Source organism: Mesocricetus auratus, unplaced genomic scaffold (assembly GCF_017639785.1).
Source record: "Mesocricetus auratus isolate SY011 unplaced genomic scaffold, BCM_Maur_2.0 Super-Scaffold_4256, whole genome shotgun sequence".
NCBI lineage: Eukaryota > Metazoa > Chordata > Mammalia > Rodentia > Cricetidae > Mesocricetus > Mesocricetus auratus.
In genome coordinates this window covers 129,974,098-129,994,959 of record NW_024429182.1, presented here as the reverse complement: position 1 = coordinate 129,994,959, position 20,862 = coordinate 129,974,098, and the positions used below count along the sequence as shown (strand labels likewise).

General features: G+C 41.1%; 1 protein-coding gene across 2 annotated transcripts in view; it reads left to right on the top strand.

Moving 5' to 3' along the window:
- The window catches only part of Cers3 (ceramide synthase 3), a 93,226-nt gene that overhangs the window by 10,712 nt on the left and 61,652 nt on the right, over window positions 1–20,862 (top strand). For both annotated transcript variants that reach the window (XM_040730611.1, XM_040730617.1), the window contains exon 2: window positions 20,619–20,792. In XM_040730611.1, coding sequence (XP_040586545.1) covers window positions 20,620–20,792 — 173 coding nt within the window. In that variant the 5' untranslated portion in view covers window position 20,619. The remainder of the gene's footprint in view (window positions 1–20,618; window positions 20,793–20,862) is intronic.

The window sequence follows — 20,862 nt, the reverse complement described above, 5'->3', positions numbered from 1 at the left end:
ATGAGCAGTGTGGTCTCTGTGCCGGTTGGGTGGCCTGTTAAGTCCATTTCAGACCACGTCACAGTGCCTTCAGCTTAGAGCAGGTAGGACTTGCTCAGTGACTAACTTCTTGAGTTAGTCCTGTCTTTAGGGATGTAATACTTCTTGTCAGGCCCCAAAGAAATAAGCTGATTGGTTAAAGCAGTTAGCCTCATGCAACAAAACAAAGCAAAACTTTATTTTTCCTAAATTGAACAAAGTCTTATGAAAGAAGTTCTTGTGAAAAAAATTATCATCTCCTGAAAATCTTTATACAACTCTAGGGAAGGAAACCTTTGGGACTTTCTAGGTGATGGATATTAATTTATTCACTAACCATTGATGTCCAGTGTTCTCTCTCTCTCTCTCTCTCTCTCTCTCTCTCTCTCTCTCTCTCTCTCTCTCTCTCTCTCTCTCTCTGTGTGTGTGTGTGTGTGCGCGCGTGTTTGCATGCGTGTCTGTCTTGCTGGGTAAGGAGCCCTTGTGTAAGCTGAGTAAATGAGGTACCACTGAGTAAATGATGTACCATTGAGCTACATCCCGAGCCTTTTATGTGCTTTCTCTACCATGTCTAAGAGTCCAAACTTTCAACTTCCTTACTTTTCATCCTCCTATGAGCCTTTATTTATTTTTTATTTTTATTTTTTTTTACATCAAGAGGGGAATTTCAATTATAATGTCATCCATAGGATTGCTAGCCAAAAGAAAAATTCTTTAAGGATATAATAGACACATATATGGGTAATAACTATATAAAATATTTCTAAAATAACAATCAAATTGACTAACACGATTTTGAAGATAATTATTGGTAATGTCTATATTTATTATCGATAATTTATTAGTTCTAAACATTGGTTAGTTGTGTTAGCTACAATCTCTATTCATTATTCAGTTCTTGCTGTATGTATATATATTTTCTCATTTAACTCAAGGACATGGAAAGTATAGGCACCTTCTGCATGAGAAGGTTTAGCTTCAGTGTGTTTTAGACTTGCATAACTGTTTCCTGCCCCTTTATATATCAAAATGCTGGGTTTTTCTTTCCCCATTCTATTAGCCTTCCAGTTTCCTTAACATGGGGAGGAGTTTCCAAAGCCCACGGTAACATTTCAACATTCCAACTTGGAATCATAAAAAAAAAACAACTTTTAAACCATCATGAAAAGTAAAAGTTTTCCTTATGCTGTTTTATGAGTACTTAACTTTAGTTGGCTCCCTTCTGCCATCTCCCTGCTAACCCTGCACTGTCCCTTTCTACTCTCAGAAATTCCACCTTCCCCTTTCATATCACATACGTTCTATTGTCCTTACTCCACCTTTGGTCTTTTTCCTCTACCACGAACCTCTTTTAATTTTCTGAGCCTTCTGTCAATACACAGCCCCACATAAATAACCTTATGCAAGTAAAAACTAAAGCTAGGCTCTGCATCTGAGGGAACATAAAGTATTTGTCTTTCTGAATCTGGTCCCATTACTTAATGTAATATCAGTTTTTATCCATTGCCTGTACATTTATTTTCTTTTTATGATGTATTTTATTTCAAATTATGTTCTTGTTCATGCATCTGTATGAAGGTATATACATGTAAGTGTAGGTGCCCACAGAGGACAAAAGGGTGTACTGGATTGCTCAGGGATAGATAACATCATAGGTGATTGAGACCCACCTGACATAGAGGCTGGGAAATAAACTTGGCTCCTGTGCAAGAACAGTTTGTGCTCTTAATCATGGAGCCATCTTCCTAGCACCTCCTGTGAATTTTTAATTTTTTAAACAACTGAATAAAATCCTGTTGTCTGTATGTATCAGTTTTCATTATCTATTCATATATTGGTAGAATCTCGGCTATTGTAGATAGAGCAATAATGAACAAGGATGTAAAAGTCTCTCTGTGGATGGATATAGCATCTTTCCAGCGTATGCCCAGGAGTAGGGTAGCTGGGTCACACGGTACTTCTAATTTTAGCTTTTTGAGAAGCCTCCACTCTGATTTCCATAGCGGCTATACCAGTTTACACTCCTTCCAACAGTCAGTAAGTGTTTCTTTTCCCCACATACTAGCCAGTGTTTGTTGTAATTCACTTCCCATTGATAACCAGTGTAGTTTTAATTTTCATTTCCCTGGTGGATAAAGATTAAGATTACTTTTGGGAAGTATGTATTGGCCATTGGTATTTCTTCTTTTAAGAACTGTATGCTTAATTCCATAGCCCATTTATCGATTGACATGTTTTTGTGGTATTTTACTTTTGCAGTTCTTTATATATTCTAGACATTAGCCCTTGCAGAAATATAGTTTACAAATTTTTTTCTCATTCTTTAGACTGCCTGTTCATTCTCCCAATGATTTTCTTGCTGTGAACGAGTTTTTGATTCTGGGTAATCCCAGTTGTCAATTATTGGAGATACTGGAGTCCTATAACAAAACAGTCCAACTTGGTAACTTACAAAAAAAGCTTACACATCAATTTATAGTTTGTTATAGATTGGGATGAAGGCGTGGTGTGTTCCACAGACTGTAGAAGAAAAAGATTTGAATGTGAGTCACTGTTTCTTCCTAACTGTGACCTAACCAGGCCAGTAAAATTCTTCAAACCTTGATTTCCTCATCTGTAAGCATCCTGTTTTAATGCCTATTGTATAAGGCTAGCGTTATAATGAATAGAAAGACAGATGTTAAGTGCCTTCCCTGTGGCTATTGAGGCTCCTGACAACTAGGACTTCTTTCTCCATTGTGTGGTTATTGGTGAATGCTTCCCATGTGCTAGGCTCAGGACCATCGGCACTGCAAGGGTGGACAAACCCTGCCCTGACTGTTCAGGCAGCCTGACTTTGGGGTAGTGTAGGGACTTTTGGAATGTTACTTTGTGGTTACTGAAGTCCTTTTTTTGTGGAACTGATCCATCCTTGAAACTGCCTCAAAGAGAGATAGGGAATAAGTGAATGCTATAGACTAAAACATCCCAAACCATGATAAAACCCAGGAAAAAGCAGGCATATACGGTATTTCTTTTCTAAACATCAACCTTTTTGAAAATTTTGTTGTGTTCATTGTTACAAAGTGACAGATCAGGAGAGTGATATCTTTTTATACATACCTGACACACAGATTTCTGATGCAAACTTCCCCTGGTTCCAAAGCGATTGCAGAGGTACAGAGGTGTTCCTAGATGCTGGCAGGCACAAGGCAAGAGGGTTCCAGCAGCTCCCTCACACCTGCCTTAGGCTTCCTGGAAATTTCCCAGTATAACTGAGGGAGGTGATGTGAAGAGACAAACCCATGCATATATGAGAAAAGATAGACTGTAGACAAGCATGACTGAGGCAGTCCTAGGCAAGAAGGCTGGATTCAAATGTATTTGTGTAGATCAGTTTGCATAAAGAGCAGTAGTTTGGAGAGTCAAAATACCTACTGCAGTAGTCTGACAGTGTGAGTTTGCCCTAGAGACCTACATGGTAGAAGGAGAGAGGTGACGCCTGCAGTTTGTCCTGTGATCCCCGCTCCCGCTCCACAGCAGATGCACCAGGGTGTGTTTGAGAGTGTGAAACCACACACACACACACACACACACACACACACACACACACACACACGTAAGTAAAGGTATTGTTTTAAGGAATTGTACTCTTGGTGATCTGTTGCTAACTTTGACTCCTGAGTAGCTGCAGTAGGGTATCATGTCAAAGAGACAAACAGAGGATCACAGGGAAACCCTCTGTGTCCTGACACTTTGCTATTCTCCCTTCTCCTTGAAAAGCCTCCACAGTGATACCAACATGCTGCCCTCACGACCCCAAGTGTGTGGTTCATTTACTTTGACCATCTAGGGATGTCTAGAGCTTTGTGCCACTCTAGACATGTGACTTATGAACAAGGACCTATGTGACACTGGGGTTTCTTTCACTAAGCCCAGTGCAACCATCATTACCATCTTCTTGCCTTACTATACTTGTCGCCTTAAGATTTGCCCTTATAGTTGAAAATTTTCAATTGTGGCATCTTAAGCTAAGCCAAAACCTAATTAAAACAAGTAAACAGTGCTTTAAATAGTTAAATAGAAATAATAGTTTTCTATACAAAACCCCCAACTATCGAGGGAGTGGAGAGATGAAGACTGACATCATACAGAGCTGTAAGAGCTGAAGTTCTCCATGGGACTGATCCACCAGTCAAGCTATATTCCCCAGCGCTTTCTACCGCACCTGACAGCCCGAGAAAGTAGTGATGCATGTGACAGCTGTAGAAGGAGAGAGTGGCTTGGCCGACCTTCAAACAAGTTTCACCTTTCCTGTGTTTTTGTCTGGGTCTACACACTACTCAGAATATAAGCTAAGGGGTGTGGGTTTGTCCTCACAGTGTTTATTTTTATCCTTTCACTGACATTGCTGCTGGAGAGTCTATGGAGAGGACTTGTGCTGCTGTTTGAGGAATAGAAGTTGCAATTTAATGGGAAACTTCCTTTCTACTGTTCCCTGAATCCATTTGCTCTTTTCTTCCTTTCAAACCCAAGGCCTGGTACAGGCTAAGCATGGGCTTTGCTTCTGAGCTATACTTCTATACTTCTGAATCACACACACACACACACACACACACACACACACACACACACACACACACACACACACACACCCTGTGATGGACTTGCCATGTATCTAAGGTTGGCCTTGACCTCACTGTGTAGTCCAGGTCTGGTATTTATTGTAATCCTCCTGCCTCAGCCTGCTGAGTTCTACTAACTGGAATAAACAGACAAACAAGCAAACAAACAAATACCACTACCAACAGCTAAGATTTTTTAACCATAATCCTCATTTTTTTCTGTTCAACACTGGTATATACAAAACCAATTTGTGTGTATGTGTACAATTAGAAAAGGAGGCACAAAAATGTATACATTTCTCATTGATGGGAAGAGTATAAAATTTACAGACAGGGCTGCTTAGGTTATTTGAAATAGATCAACTATTATACTAAGGGACTTGAGACAATTATTTACTACATCAATATTCTAAAGTGAAGTACTTTTTTAGGAAAACGCTTGTGATAAACCATTTATTTCTCCATGGCATACTTGTGTGCTGGAAAGAGGCCCTTTGTCTTATTTTGATTCCTTCGTTAGGTTTATTTTATCAGACAGTCAGTAAATACTTGTTGATTAGATGAAGCCTGACACAGGCTAGCAATAAAGTAATCATTTCAAGATTCAAGCAAGAAATTCTCAGAGCAGGTTTTTTTTCCCCCAATAATGAAGATTACTCAAGTTTGATATCTAAATCAGCTTTAATTTCTTCTCTTCAAAGTTTGTTTTCTTGTTTGACCTGGGAATAAAACTATAAAAACGTAAAAATGCTGATGCAAAGCAAACTTAAATTACACTCATCTATAATGTTGTTCACGTTACAGGATCCTTGCCATGTTCTACTTTGGGTCAAAGTTATAGGGTTTCCTAATGAGCTCCTCCTGCTCCATTAACTCCAGCTGCCTTCACCTGGATTGCTTCCAGGAGCAATCTGCTTGAAGTGGAATTCTGGACTGTGAGCTATGTGGGAACAAAACAGTGTAGTTCCCCAAATGATGACTGAAAAATAACAGGCAAATGTTTGTTTCATAAGATACACTATTGTTGTCACTTTCAAATGTTTTTAACCATTATTGATAGTAAATACTTTCCTGGCACTTTAGTTACTGTCCAATCCACTGCCCCTACGCGCGCGCGCACACACACACACACACACACACACACACACTTTCCTGAAATAGTATCATAAAGAGACACTTGATACATACTGACTTTTACTTGATACATCTTAACTTTTGTCTTCCTTTCCACTTTATAAGGTTGCTCAGCATGGGCATGGTTCTTAACACTGATTATGAGTAAGAAATCTGCTGGGGACCTTTAGAGGAGTGGTGCAGCATTCCAGCAGAGTAGACTGGAGGACTATAGGCACATCTGTGGATATTGGTATTTGTGACCTCAGTACCACAGGAAATTGGGAGCTGTTTGGATATTCATGTACAAAGACAGACTGTTGCTCTAAAATGTATACAGATTTATGTATTGATCTAGATGTAGCAGACAAAACAGAATAACCTCTAGACCTGTATGGCTCTAACAGTGTGGCTGGCCCAATAAAGAAGATACTGCTTAAATGTAAAAAGCACAAACATGGGACTGACAAGATGACTCTGATGAAAACCCATTTCAAACAGGCCTAATGACCTGAATTTGATCCCTGGAAACCGTGGTGGAAGAAGAGAACCAATTCCTGAGTGTTATCCTCTCACCTTCACAAACAGACCACAGAATGATCACAGACACATCATATATACGCATACTAGAAAGGAAAAATAAATAATAACAAATAGATAAAAATACAAAGTATCTCAGAAAACTTTCATCCTGATTGCTCATTTAAATGCTATTTTTGCAGTATTGGGTTATTGAAAATGTTAAATTTAAGTTTACTTTTGCTGTTAAAAGATAGGTACTAGAAAATTTAAAACTGCATGTGACCTCCATTTGTATTGTCTACTGAACAGCATTGTTATCAATGACAAAAATAGAATATATTTATGACCTTGGCATGGGCTGTGGTTTCTTAAATAAGATACAAAGTTACGTGGTTTTAAAAAAGCTATAGATTGGACTCTCTGAAAATGAAGAAGTTCAGTGTCTTGAAGCATATAATTGAGAGGAAATGCCAAACTGCAGAGGGAAAGGAGATGTGTGCCTTACATACAGCTAATGAAGTCATGTCCAAGCCATGATGCAGGTCAAAACATTTGCTTGTTTTCAGTTAGCACACAAACTAATAGACAGCTTCATTCATACCTTGCTTACACTGACACTCCCCTTAAACAGGTCAATTATGAAAGTTCAACACAACAGAAAAATGAGCAAGAGATTTAAACAGGAGCATCACAGACTGGCAGCCACACAGCCGAGAACTCAAGCATTCTCCGTGTTCTTAGCTATCAGAGACTGAAAATGAAGACCACAATGCTGTACTTCAGTACACCCACCAGAAAGGCTTGCTTGTCTAAAAGTCCCACTGAGTGTTGGCAGAACTTGGTGACATTCCAGAGGCACTTTTGGATACATTTTTTTGTTTAGAGGTATCTGTCTATTAGACCTGAATATTTGAGTGATTTATGCCCTGGCATTTCTGCCTCTAGGGCATAATGTCCTATGGGCCTGTCTACATATGTGTACTTAAAGAAATATCCAAGAATATTTATATAATCTTGGCATTAATTGTTATAGCCCCAAACTCAGAACAGTTCAAATTTGCACCAACAATAATGTGGGGAACAGTTTACAATAAAGTCACATAGTGAAGTAGTAAACATCAGTGAAAACGGGCTAACTGTTGCTTGTGATGACATGGATACATCTTGATCTTCTCAGTTGAGATATGGATTCAGTATGATTCTAATGTTATCAAGTTCAACACAGGCAGCTTTAACCTGTGATGCTGAGATGGGATAGATGAGGCGGGGGATGGCGTAGTATGGGACAGGGGCACAGAGGGAACTACATGGGGGATGTTGGCAACACTGCCATCTCTGATTGCTTCACAACAGTTATGTTACTGATGCTGGGACTACAGAAACCCTGGTCTATTAATTGGTCTAGATTAGGGGAAAGCATAGTTCTAAAATGTCTGCTCAGCAATTCACATGTAGAGCCAAGGCTGAGAGTCAGTCTTGGAAAGCCACTACAGTGACCAAACCCTTACTGTTACACCTGGGCGTGCATGACCCCGTTACTCAAGTTTTCCTGACTTTGAAGACAGTCCACAATGAGAAGTTCCGCAGTGTAAGGATCCATGGTGCTAAATGCCTTGGAAAAGTGCAGCTTCTGAATCAGCAGTGGGAGGCTTAGGGAAGCATGCCTGTTCTGTTTAAGGCTGGGCCCTTGGATGACTGTTGCCAGATCTGACTTTTGAAATAAACCTGCAGTTCTGCGTTCCTCTAAAAAGTCTCAAGCTTTCAATGTTGGCTCACACCGAGTTCTACCATTAGTTTGGAACTCTGACTTAAAATCTTAAAGCTAGAAGGCAACTTATGGATATCTTTGTATGGCATAACATATTACATTTCTCCTTTTCTGATTCTATGAGTCATGAATTTAAACAGGACATTGACCATATATATGTATAACACACACATACATACAAACACACTGCTTAAGTACCTTGATAGAATGTTATCACATTCCTTCAAAATAACTATAATCATTTGCATTTGTGTTTCACCTCTGTTGTGTCTATTTGGGAGTAATCTTGGGAGTTACATCTGTGGCTCAAAAGTTGATCATATTAGCATTACTTTTCATATCCTGGGGAAGAGGGATATTTGGGCCAGGCAACTACCCTGTAATTGTCTCTGGGGTTCTGGAGGTTCATGGTCTTTCCCAAAGGACATTTGATTGCTCTGAGCACCCTTCATACACACACACACACACACACACACACACACACACACACACACACACTAATTAAATTAAGCTGGGTGGTGGTGGCGCACGCCTTTAATCCCAGCACTCAGGGAGGCAGAGGCAGGTAGATCTCTGTGAGTTCAAGGCCAGCCTGGTCTACATAGTTCCAGGATAGCTAGAACTACATAGAGAAACCTTGTCTCAAAAAACCAAAATAAATAAATAAAAAAAACCAAGCAAGCAAACAAAAGCAAAAAAAAAAAAAAACCAAACATTTTGTGCAGTATAAAGCATGTAGATATTGGGTTAATAAAAGGCAATGAACAAAGAGGTCATATTTTGGCCCCTAGTGCCTAAACTTGAAAATTGCTCAGATTTCTAAATTTGGGTTTGTGCCCTGAGCTTGTCCCTTCTACACTCCAAGCTTCATTTTTGCTCTCAAGTTGTATGGATAATTGTTACTGGAGGGTGTAATGCATGAACACTGTGGGGAACGGACACTTTGATCTGTTGTACAGTTTAAAGCCTTTAGCCCAGCCCTATGCGCTGTTTCCTGCTTGATATGGTGTGTGTGCACTCCATTCTACTTCTATCTCCAGTCATTTCCTACGGCCATCCCTAGGCCTGGGAGGATGAGAGGATGTAACTTCCGGGAGGGAGGTCAGACCTAGAAAGATTTCACACAGGCCGCTTCTCTGTACAACTGACAACATTAATTTGTAGTTACACTTCTGCCAACTCTAGATTTGGGCAGAGAAAAAAAATTCAAGGATACTCAGTAACTCAGCAAGTTTTTATTTATTTTTGCTTTTTAATTGTGTGTGTGTGTATGTGTGTGTGTGTGTGTGTGTGTGCTCCGCGTGCGCGTGCGAGTGTGCAGATGCCCATCAAGAAAAGAGCACTGGATCCCTTGCAGGTGCCTGCTGTGGGTGCTGGGAACAGAATCGCAGTCTTCTATGAGAGTGGGTGCTCTTTGACATTGGGCTTACTTGAAGAAGCACTTTTAGTTTAGTTTATTTGTTTAGATTCCAGGGATGGAACCAAGGCCTTTATACAGGCTAAGTACACATGATACGTATAAGCTACTTTCAGTCCAAAAATAAATTTCAGGAAGAAAACATATGGATTTCTAGACTCCAAGCCAGTATTGATGGAGGGTAAGGAGAAGATCACAACAGTGTGTTGCCTGCTCCCCAGCCTTGGTAAAGTGCAGGAAATGCCTAACTGGGACTTTTCTTGGTATGCCCAGCATCATCGCCCATTTATACCAGCAGATTTTCATTAGTAGGCAAACCACAGAGAGATGAGACAGAAACTATATGAATGAATGTTGATACAATTGAAGGCTCCCCTTTTTAAAATAAGAGTGTACTTGGAAATTCTGGCAGCCTGGGAATGTTTATTTCTTAAATATTAGGTTGTTTTTAAACAAAATGCCCAGCGTTTTGTTGTTGCTGTTTTTCCTTGCACCTTTGTAAGCGACGTCTCTAAATTTTAAGCAATGGATTTGTCCTTGCCAAGAGTACTGAGCCAGGAAACTTATCAGCTGTATTTCAGGCTTTTTAGATCACCCTAACACTTAACATTCTGCCTCTCCTTACCTATACCTTCCCCATATCTGAGCACTACTCTTCTCTCTTCCTAAAGTGAATTCTTGCATTAAAACTAGGCCAGGAAGAGGAGCTCTTTCCAACCATGCCTTCCTATTTTCACTTAGCAAATGAGTACCTATAGCTGGGACCACTGCTAGATGCAGGTGGCTGCCTGGCCAAAGGAGAGAAGTAAGTAAATGGCAGGTCCTCACCTTTCAGATGAGAGAACAATGGCTGTCCCAGCAGAAGCCCAGCCCCTTGGTCCAACGCCAGAGATTGGGGTCAAAAGAAAACCATGTTTTTCATTTTTTAATTTTATTATGATTTAGCAGACCAAAAAGAAAGCAGTTGAAACTGTGTATCTGCCCCCTTCTCTTTTTTTCTGCCCTCTCCCTTGGGTTCACACCCACCACATGACTGCCACCCAGATAGTATCTGCCCTCTTGTTCTTCCCAGGGGACCGTCCTTCACTCTGTAGGACAGTAGGCTGCACAGCAGGAAACCCTGCCTGAAAGCATTGCACAAGCCCATACTTACAATGTTAAAACTGGGGACTTTCTTCATCAGAGTGTCTTAGTAATCCAGTCTCTGAAAGTGACTTAGCTTCCTACACAGGACGCCATCTGGCAACATCGGCTTCTACTTCCTGCTTGATCAAGGTGTGCCACACATCCTCCCCAGGTCCTTTTTTTTTTTTTTTATAAAATGATGTATTTGGTGATACTACCCAAGACAATTCCCGTGTTATAAAATGTCTTCTTGTCACTGATGTGGCAGCATGTTTCTGTCAAGTCATTCAAAAAGTTGTCCCCCAGCAACACCTGCTGTGGTTAGCCTAAACACTGGCATGGTTACTCCAATCTCCCAGGCCAGAGATAATGGCTGGCCTTTGGGCCATTGGACAGGCCATAGTGTCCTTGTTGAGGATGGGTGAGAGTGATCACAATACTAACAACTACAGTTTATAGGACACTTAGTACATCAAGCAGGCGCTACCACTGAACATGATAGGCATTACACTAAGTGATGTAAATTGGTGGCCTTGGTAAGTCTTGATGAACATCTTACAAAATAGACACAACTGTATATATCTTACAGATTCAAACTTAGGAAATGTCACTTGTGCTAGGTAGTGCTAGGAGGAGTTAAAGGTGGCAGTCAAGTTTCCACATTCTTGTTCCTTATATGCTACTGGGTTCCTATTTGCCCTGTCCTGTCAAGTCTGCTCCAGTGTGCTGGGGTTAGAGAGGTCTGGGTACCCCCCCAGAAGTTCACTGATTAGAATGATTGAAACTTCATTACACTGTGATATGAAGTCTCTCCAGAACTTGAGCTCAGATTGTTTGCTTAACACAGCTGGTACCCATTATGTAGGCTTCTCTTACTGTAAGAAAAATGTAAAATTAGCCATCCATTCTCAGGCTGAGAGATAGGGAGAATATGATAGGGGTGGGGGTCCCCATCATTCTCCTTGAGAATCTTGCTAAACTTATGTCTAATCTTAGTATTTAACTAAATTTGCAGCACATTCATTCTCATATCCAGTGTGTTAGAACAGTTGACTGTCATCACAGGTAGAATTCATCCAGCACTTTAGTGTGTACAGGTCTGTCTGCATAGCTAATCACCCTTAATCCTGCACAAGGTCTTCAAAATAGTAGAATTAACCCCATTTAGCAGGTAAGCAAATAGAGTCCAGAGATATGGGGTTTCCCAAGTTTACTTAGTTATTCAATGGCAAGCCTGGCCTCAAACTGTATTTCCCCTGGGGTGGGGAAAGTCCATTTCTAGAATTTAAATCTCTTTAATTTGTAGGCTCTATGAAAGAAAGACAGTGAGTTGTTTCAGACGGTGTGGCCAACACATTTTCATTCTTGTCAGCTTATTTTTCTTGTTGTCTAACAATTGCCAACTTGCCTTTTGTATGGTAGCCTTACTGCCCAAGTCCCTTCGCAGCTAACAGAGACGGGAAACACCCATGAGCAGGACACAGCCATCTTTGAGGACAAGACATGAAATAGATCTGGAACCTCTCAACTTAGAAAACAGATGCAGAGCCAGGTGACTCACCTTTGGCCTTTGTGAATCAGGGGCAGCAGGTTCCTGGTTCCCCTTGCATTGCCTGACCCACTCCCTGTGGCAGATACTAATAACAGGATGGTTTGCAAGGTAGATCTGACTCACTGGGCAAGGGAGGACTTGCTAGAGAGGGACAAAGTGTGGGAAAGAAAATGCTGACATGACACCGCACTTCATTAAGGATGTCCTAATGCCTGACACCACTGGCTGGCTGCCAGGTACCAATTCACATTTTAGTCTCCGTGGCTGAACAGAAGACAAGAAGAGGCACTACTGAAGTTCTGCCTCCAAAAGCAGAATTGCCGGCCCGGGGAACTTTCTCAGTGGCTCTGCTCATCTTTTCTTTGAACTGCAATGTTTACATCCTCCTAAGACTGCTCTGTTCTGGAACGTGGCTTTGCCTAATCTGGTTGCTACATGCCTGTGTTCTGCAGATTTCTATTCCTGTTACCAGTCTAGGGCTCACTTCCATCCCTCAGCCCTGAGTGTGTTGTGCTGGTATCTGGCCAGTTAATAAGAAGGCAGGGATGACCCAGAGTGTCCAAACAGACAGGAGGAAGACTGTTTGGGAAAACCACCCCCCGTTAGGACTTCCGTCATCGGTTTGTAGGGAGATCCCAGGAGGCTGCCTGTCCAGATCAGTAAGGAAATACACTATATTTTGTCTTGTTAGAATCTTGTTAGAACACACAGTAGTCATTAACTGTGTAAAAGGGATGTGATACTTTGGGGTTTTTTTTTTTTTTTTTTTTTTTGGTTTTTACGAGACAGGGTTTCTCTGTATTGTTTCGGAGGCTATCGGTCCAGCCTGGCCTCGAACTCACAGAGATCCGCCTGCCTCTGCCTCCCGAGTGCTGGGATTAAAGGCGTGCGCCACCACCGCCCGGCCAGGATGTGATACATTTTTACGTAGGTAGCCAACATAACTTACTCAAGTCAACCATTGGTTTTTGCAATTAAACCTTTACTTGAAAAGTTAGCATCTTATGAAAATATTAATATGAGATGGATGCTCTTAGCAGGCTCTATTAGTCAGGAAACTGGATGCATAGGAAAATACCAGCTGCCAGGTTCCTCAGATGAGGCAAAAAAACAAAACTCTTTGATTTGAATCCTTCAATAAGCCAATTAAAAATAATCTTGACATTGAGCCCATATCAGCAAAATTTAAACTTTTAAATCTCTCAGAACTGTAGGATGTCAATTATTTTCCATATATCTGTTCTGTTTTTATCTTTACACATATATATGTAAAGGTACAAAATAATAGAACACAGTAAGATCATATGCCATTATAAGAACATAGAGATATGACTTTGAATGTGTGTGCTATTTTATATTTTATAAACATTTTATGTTGATAAATTTCATAATTTTAAACACTGAAACATATTGTTTCTCAGAGATAACATTCCAAATGGAGACATATTGCATTGATTCAGTGGGTAAAGGTGCTCAACCATATAAGCCTAAGGACCTGAGTTTGACCCCCAGAATTCCCATGGTAGGAAGAGAGACTCTTGTCTTGAAGGATGTCCTCTGGACTCCACACATACATAGTGGCACAAGCACACAAGCACACACACACACACACACACACACACACGTAAATGTAATTCATTTTCAATTTTGTTTTTAAAAACTTTTGCATGTGTACGTACGGCACACGCGCAAGTGTTTGTGTGTGTGTGTGTGTGTGTGTGTGATGCCAGGGTCTGGGTGTGGGGGCACACACATTCCACCACAGCACTCATGTGGAGGTTAAAAACTAAATATCGGGTTGATTCTCCTGCTATACTAGGTTTCAGGAAAATCATTAGACTTACACAGCAAGCACTTTTATCATCTGCGCCATCTTGCCAACTAAATATTTTTTCTTTAGAAAAGCCTAATATTACTAACACTGAAGTAATTTATAACTATAGTTTCTTTCTAAAGAAAAATTATGGAGCTGGGTGTGGACTTCAAGTGTATAAAACTTCTTAGTATGCACAAAGCTATTGATTTCACCCACAGTAGGAGAAAAAAAATAAAAAGACAAAAGGAAAAAATGATCCATTTTTATGTATATTCCTAGGCAAGGCTTCAACATTAAGAAGTTTAAAATTATTTAATTTCCACAAGGGTGGTATAATTTATGTTTCACCACTAACATACAAATATAAGAGGTTTACTGTATGAGAGTTAGTGCCAAATGCTATTTTAAATAATTTCTAATTTAGCAAATACCAATTACAAACTTTTAGGATGGGCAAGTTCACTAAGTTCCTCTTGTTCCCAGGATAATTTTATAGCATTTGATAACTTTCTTAGTTAGGATTTCCATTGCTGAGATGAAACACCATTACCAAAAAGCAAGTTGGGGAGAAAGGGGTTTATTTGGCTTACACATCCATATTGCTGTTCACTATTGAAGGAAGTCAGGACAGGAACTCAAACAGGACAGGAACCTGGAGGCAGGAGCTGCTTCCTGGCTTATGTCCCTGGCTTGCTCAGCCTGCCTTCTTACAGAACCCAGGACGACCAGCCCTGGGATGGTACCACCCACAATGGGCTGGGCCCTGCCTCATCAATCACTAAGTGAGAAAATGCTTCACAGCTGGATCTCATGGCGGTATTTCCTCAAATGAGGCTCCTTCCTCTCTGATGACTCCAGCTTGGGTCAAGTTGACAGAAAACCAAGCAGTACAATAACTGACTACAGTTTATCACTTCACAGAGCCTCTAACAGCAGTTTGCAAGTATGTATCTATCCACTGACTCATTCTCACAACCCTGCAGAGAGGTGCAGTTCCACTTCCATTGCCTAGATGGGGAAACTGCTCTTGTGGGTCCTGGGACATCGGAAGGCAATTAGACTCAAAATCAAATCAGTACAAATAAGCAGTTACAAATTTGACATGGTTGTGGATTGGGGGAAGCAGGCAGTAAGGGAGTTGAAGACTAGATAGTTACAGTTTAGTGAGAAAGAAATGTAAAGTGTAAAGTCAAGAGACTTTAAAAGATAATTTGATAATGCAAATTAGAATAGAAAGTAAATTAGGTACAAGACTTTGAACTCACCAAGATAGGATAGATAAGGGAATATTGTCTCTGAGTTTGTCAAATGCAAATGGATTAGACATTGTTAATGTAATTATTGCCTGTATATATTGTATATACTTATTGTATATAGTTTTTCTTATGTTAGTTGTAGTTTTCCTTTTTGTATTAGACAAAAAAGGGGAATTGTGGAGATATATTATTTATGACTTGTGTGCAGCACCTCATAGGGGTCCTTTCTTTATCTAGCTTTGGGCCAGCAAGGCAGAGGGGTCCTGGAAGTTTTGGATGGAGGTCTTCCAGAAACATAAGGGAAATGTGATAGACCAGATGAGTGGAAGAACATTTCAGGCAGAAGGAATGCACATGTTCCAAAGCCACAAAGACCTGTGAAGGATGAGAGAGCAGACCCACTCACTGTCACAGGATCCCAGAGTGTGTGGAGGACAGGCACAGGGTGACCAGAGAAGTAAGCAAAACTCCCATCATCCAAGAAAATCCTACAGGCAGTCTTAGCTCCAGGAGCCTCAGCTTGGAGAAATGGGGCTCCTGCTAGACTAGAGTCACTGTGGCAATAGAACTTGAGTGGAGCCTCGCCCAGGTAGTCTTTCCACACAGAGGCAGATGTGAAGTCTGCCAAAGCCTTTCTAAGAAGCCGAGTAATTGCCAGACATTTTATGAGGTCATTTTGACACAGCCTGAGAGAAGAGCACTGGAGAACCACTCTCTTGGAAAAGAACTTGACCCTACACAGACTCCAGGTACTAACTGACATTTCAGTGTGTTGTCAAGTGATCAGTAATGATTCATAGAATGTCCCTTACAGAAAGTGGTAGCTGGCTTGTGGGACGTTAAGTTTTGGGATTCATGAGAGCAACTTTAAGCTGTCCTCTGACTTGCAGCCACGTGGTCGGGTAACCTGGGCTGGGAATGAAAGTTTGGGACTAAGAGATGAAATGAATGCATACTTGGGGACATCACAGTATCCATCAAGGACATCTTTAGGTGGTACCACAGTTTCATCATATATATTCTGTAATTTTGGCTCTTGAAATCTCTAAGACTATACTGAAATTCCTTGAGACCTTAAGTGAGTGTAATTGCAAATGTGTTCTGAGAAAATTGCTTTGAATTATTTTTTATTTGGTTTTGGTTTTCCTTTCTTCAGGAAGTATGGGAGGTCCCCCCACCTACTGTTTTTTATCCTCTCCTACGTTTTCCAATAGCTATAAACTCAAGGAGTTAACAGTTGTGGTGTTTTGTTGTTGTTGGTATTGTGTGTGTGCAAGTGTGTGTATATATGCCATGTTGTGTGTGTATGTTGTGTTGTGTCTGTGTGTGCCATGTTGTGTGTGTGTGTGTTGTTTTGTGTGTGTGTATGCTGTGTTGTGTGTGTCTGTTGTGTTGTGTATGTATATGCCATGTTGTGTGTGTGTGTTGTGCTGTGTGTCTGTATGCCGTGTTGTGTGTGTGTGTGCATATGTGTATATGTCATGTTGTGTGTGTATACTGTGTTGTGTGTATGTCCACACGTGCACATTAACAGTCACAGTGTCTTTCAGGGCTAAATATTTGTGTCATATGCACGGTCTTACTTGTTTGCTTGCAGCAGCCATGACTTCCAGTGCTTTGAGAGTTGGAATCTACAGTGGCTCCTCTAAGGATTGTTCAGTTTGGAGCCTGCAGTAGAGATTTCCTTCAAACACTACACGAAGAAGTAAGAACTCCCCTGCATAACTGAGGGGCACAGGCCAGCTAGTGTTTGTCCAGTTACAGTAACATCATGCTGTCAGGGGAACATGGTCCTTTCCTCCTCTTCCTTCCTCCACTTTGCTTTGTCTGTCTCTAATCTGATAGTGGTTATCATGTTGCAGCAATAGAAACCCCGATTAAGACACCCTTATTAGACACACCTTTTTCAGACACTTCCCTCTGTTTTGTAATTCTGTAATTCTGATCTATCTTTTTCTCTTGCTGTTTATGTATTTTGGGTGCCATCTCTGAAGGCCTAGCTTGAGACAGGGTCACCAAGATTCACTCCAAAATCTTATTCTAAGAGTTGTGTAACTCCAGTTCCTACATTTAGATCTGTGCTTTTTTTGAGTTCTTCTTGTCTTTGATATGAACAAAGGGCTCTAAGACCCCTGAATCTGCAGTCATTGACGTTTGATAGCCACACCCAAGGAAAGAGTGCTTAATATTGATTGATTTAGTTTCATTTCTAAGTCTGAACTGCGTTTTTCAGGGTCTGTTTTCCTCTGTGCCCTTTCTGTCTTCTATTAAGTTTTTTCTTTTGTTGGCTGCCTTTCTTTTGTGTTGCTGAACATTAGAGTTACTATTGTTTTCAGCAGCCCTGAAGTCACTGCAAGGATTGACTCCTGTGTAACTTATAAGCTGCTCGAAGATGTGCATTTCTCCCAAGACAGAAAAATCTGTGTTACTTTGAGTTGTGTTTTAGGAGTTAGCAACTTATTTTATGTAGTGATTATTAAACAATATTAGGGAAAAAAACCCTAACTTACTGCATTGCTCCCTTACTGTCAGAGCCAATGATACCATAAATCTGCCAAGGCAAACTTCTCAAGAGATATGGTTGTCTTTATATCCATGACTAGTTCCGATCTGGATGATGAGCTCAGGCCTGGTAAAAGGTTTTAGCCTGGGTTGATCTCGAAAATCTATAAGAATGGGAGGTGGACTCAAATGTCCATGTTTATCCTTGTTCTGAGTTGAGCCTAGGTGTAGAAAGGTTAGTAGATTTGTGTCCTGGGTGGTGGGGGAGGAGTGCTTGAGCCTCTTGTGTGTGTGTGTGTGTGTGTGTGTGAGAGAGAGAGAGAGAGAGAAGTGCTCTACCAGTGAGCTGTGTCCTCAGCCCACTGTCTCTCTCTTAATTTTCTCTATACTTGATTTCCTTTATAGGAAATGCTATCAGATGACAGATCAGCCAAGCTTGACTCTTCAGTTACCTTACCAAATAAGTTGTTGACATTTGCTCACCCCTCACCCCAGCTGTTTTATCCATTGTCACTACCCTTCCCTGCTTCAGACCACATTAACCCTGACTGGGTTGTAATCTCCTTGAAGACTAGCATCGCTTCTTCATCCCTTTCTTCTTTGCAGCCCCCAAGCCCAACAGAAAATGTGTACGTATTGGTGGAAATAAATATTAGACCATACTTGCATGATTTGGCAGCTCAAGTTAGAAAGCATAGTGGAGTGATAATCCATAAACAAAGTCACTTTTCTCCAAGGGCATGGCTGTGAAGGTGTGGTTCTGACTGGGCCAGTGTCCCTCTGGAAGGACATTTCTCTTAACAGTAGGCACAAGGCTGTGAAATCTAAGGACAGTGTGATTCATGTCCCTGGCTAAATATTCACAGAGAAAATCCAAGCAGTCCCAGCTTCAAAATGCTAGGATCAAAATTGCCATCGCCTCAGTGGCGAGGTTAAAACATGCTGGTGTTGCCATGAAGTGCACACTTCCTGGCAAACAGGAAAGTGTTGAGATCTCTGAAATGGCAGTGTGCTCACATATGCTAATGAGTTGACTCGTAGTTGATGCACTAGGCAGGGCCTGGGAAGACCAAGGCATGATTCAAGGGTTTGTGTCATCAGTCATACCCTTCAACTTCTGGGGAGGGCCAAGGGGCTGAGGGTTGAATTCTTCTCCAACAGCCAAATGGCTTAATCGTGCTTACACAGTGAAGTTTCAATAGGAACAGAGGTCAGGTTCTACGAGCTTCAGGTAGCTCAGCACGTGGAGGTTCCTGGAGGATGGTGGACCTGGGGAAAGCACAGATGCTCAGTGCTCTTCCCACATGTATTGCCCTATGCATCTCTTCTCCTAAACCAGTGCAAGGCCCTGTTCCCTGAGTCTGGTGGGCCACTCTCACAAATTAAACATGCTTAAAGGGGTTTTTGTGGGCCCCCAGATGTGTAGCCAGCTGTCAAAAGCACACGTGAAACAGCCTGGTGTTTGAGGTTAACGTCTGATCGGGGAGGGGGACACTCGATTTGGGGTTGAACCCATAGTAATTTCAGACTTGAGTTGGGTGAGAGGTCGCCCAGCAGGTGTACAGGGCTGCAAAGCTGCCTGCGTGCTGATGGAGAGGGATGTGGTCATAGATGTCTCTGGGTTGGTTGGTGGAATAGCAAAGGGAAGCAACAGAATCCGGGTTGCTTTTCAGCACTGTTTGATGATTGGCTTCCTCTTTGACTCTCCCTCCTTCCCCAGTTCACTCAACCATCTTGCCAGGACCTCTCCTTGCCGGGTCCAGTGTCCATCCTTGCCTCCCATCACCTTGTAGGCTCTCCCCCCCTCTTCTAGTTAGGTTTCTTCCTTTTTTCCTTTTGTTGAAAATAGATTCAAATAATGTGTGCCCCCCCATATCCCTCCCAGTTCCTCCCCATCTCTCCTCTTGTCTGGATCCACTCCCTTTCTGTCTCTTACTAGAAGAAGAACAGGCTTCTAAGGGATAATAATATAGGAATAAGATAAAACAAAAACTAACACATTGGAATCGGGCAATGTTTATGGTACTTGAAAAATATGTATCCAAGTTACTTGTTTTAGTCAGGTTTACCTTACCTATAAGGCTATTTGGTTCTCAAGATGAGAGTCTTGTCTATGAACTGCTGTGTGCACAGCACCCAGATTAGTGCTTCACAGATAATAGAGTCTCCATAAATATAACCATTAACTTGGAGCCTTGCTCCAAGTAATCCTAGCTGTTAGGAAACCGAAGCAGGAGGATCATAGGTTCAAGACCTGTCTGGAATACAAAATGAGAACAAGGCTAGTTAAGTCTAGGTGACTTAGTAAAAACTTGCTTTAATAGTAAAAAGGGGGCTTAGGATGTATCTCACTGTAGAGTCCATGCTAACATGATTGAAGTTTGAGGACAAATCTCACTGTAGAGCCCTTGACTAATAAGAGTGAAGTTCTCAGTTCCATTCCTACTGCCACTAAATAAAAATAAAAATAGAAAGATTACTGACATGACCTCGTTTGAACTCTTGTCTCTTATCTCCCAGGAAATGTCTTAGTGTACTAGTGAAGTTTCATACATACGTTGAAGCTCTCAGAGGGTTGACTTTTGATACTATAAAGTTGTAAAGCCTATTGAATAATTTTTATGTCATGAGTGATATAAGAGGAAAATAAATAGTGCAACATCCATGTGGATGCTTCCTGAAATATGAAGAAGAATGTGTGAAGCTTCGATCTTCCATTCCTTAGTCTAAGCACTTCTGGGACTCTGGATGAGTTTTTCTTGTTAAACACAGCAGAGGACCATGCGAGCCAAAACGCTTTCTTCATTAATTCTTCATTAATTTCAAATTCCTCCTTTAGGTATTTTCAAGGACAGCGCTTAATATTATATTGCAGTTCTAAGTGTTGATTTGACAAGTCTAACGTGTGCTTTCCTTCATTTGTAGAATGTTCCAGGCATTTAAAGAATGGTTCTGGTCGGAGAAATTCTGGCTTCCTCCGACAATAAAGTGGTCAGATCTCGAAGACCATGATGGGCTTATCTTTGTTAAAGCTTCGCATTTGTACATGACAATTCCATATGCCCTTCTCTTGATGATCGTCAGATACTTCTTTGAAAAGTAAGTGGTACTTATCGCTTATCCCCTTCCCATTCCCTTCTTTGCTGCCTACACCATGGCCACGTCTAAG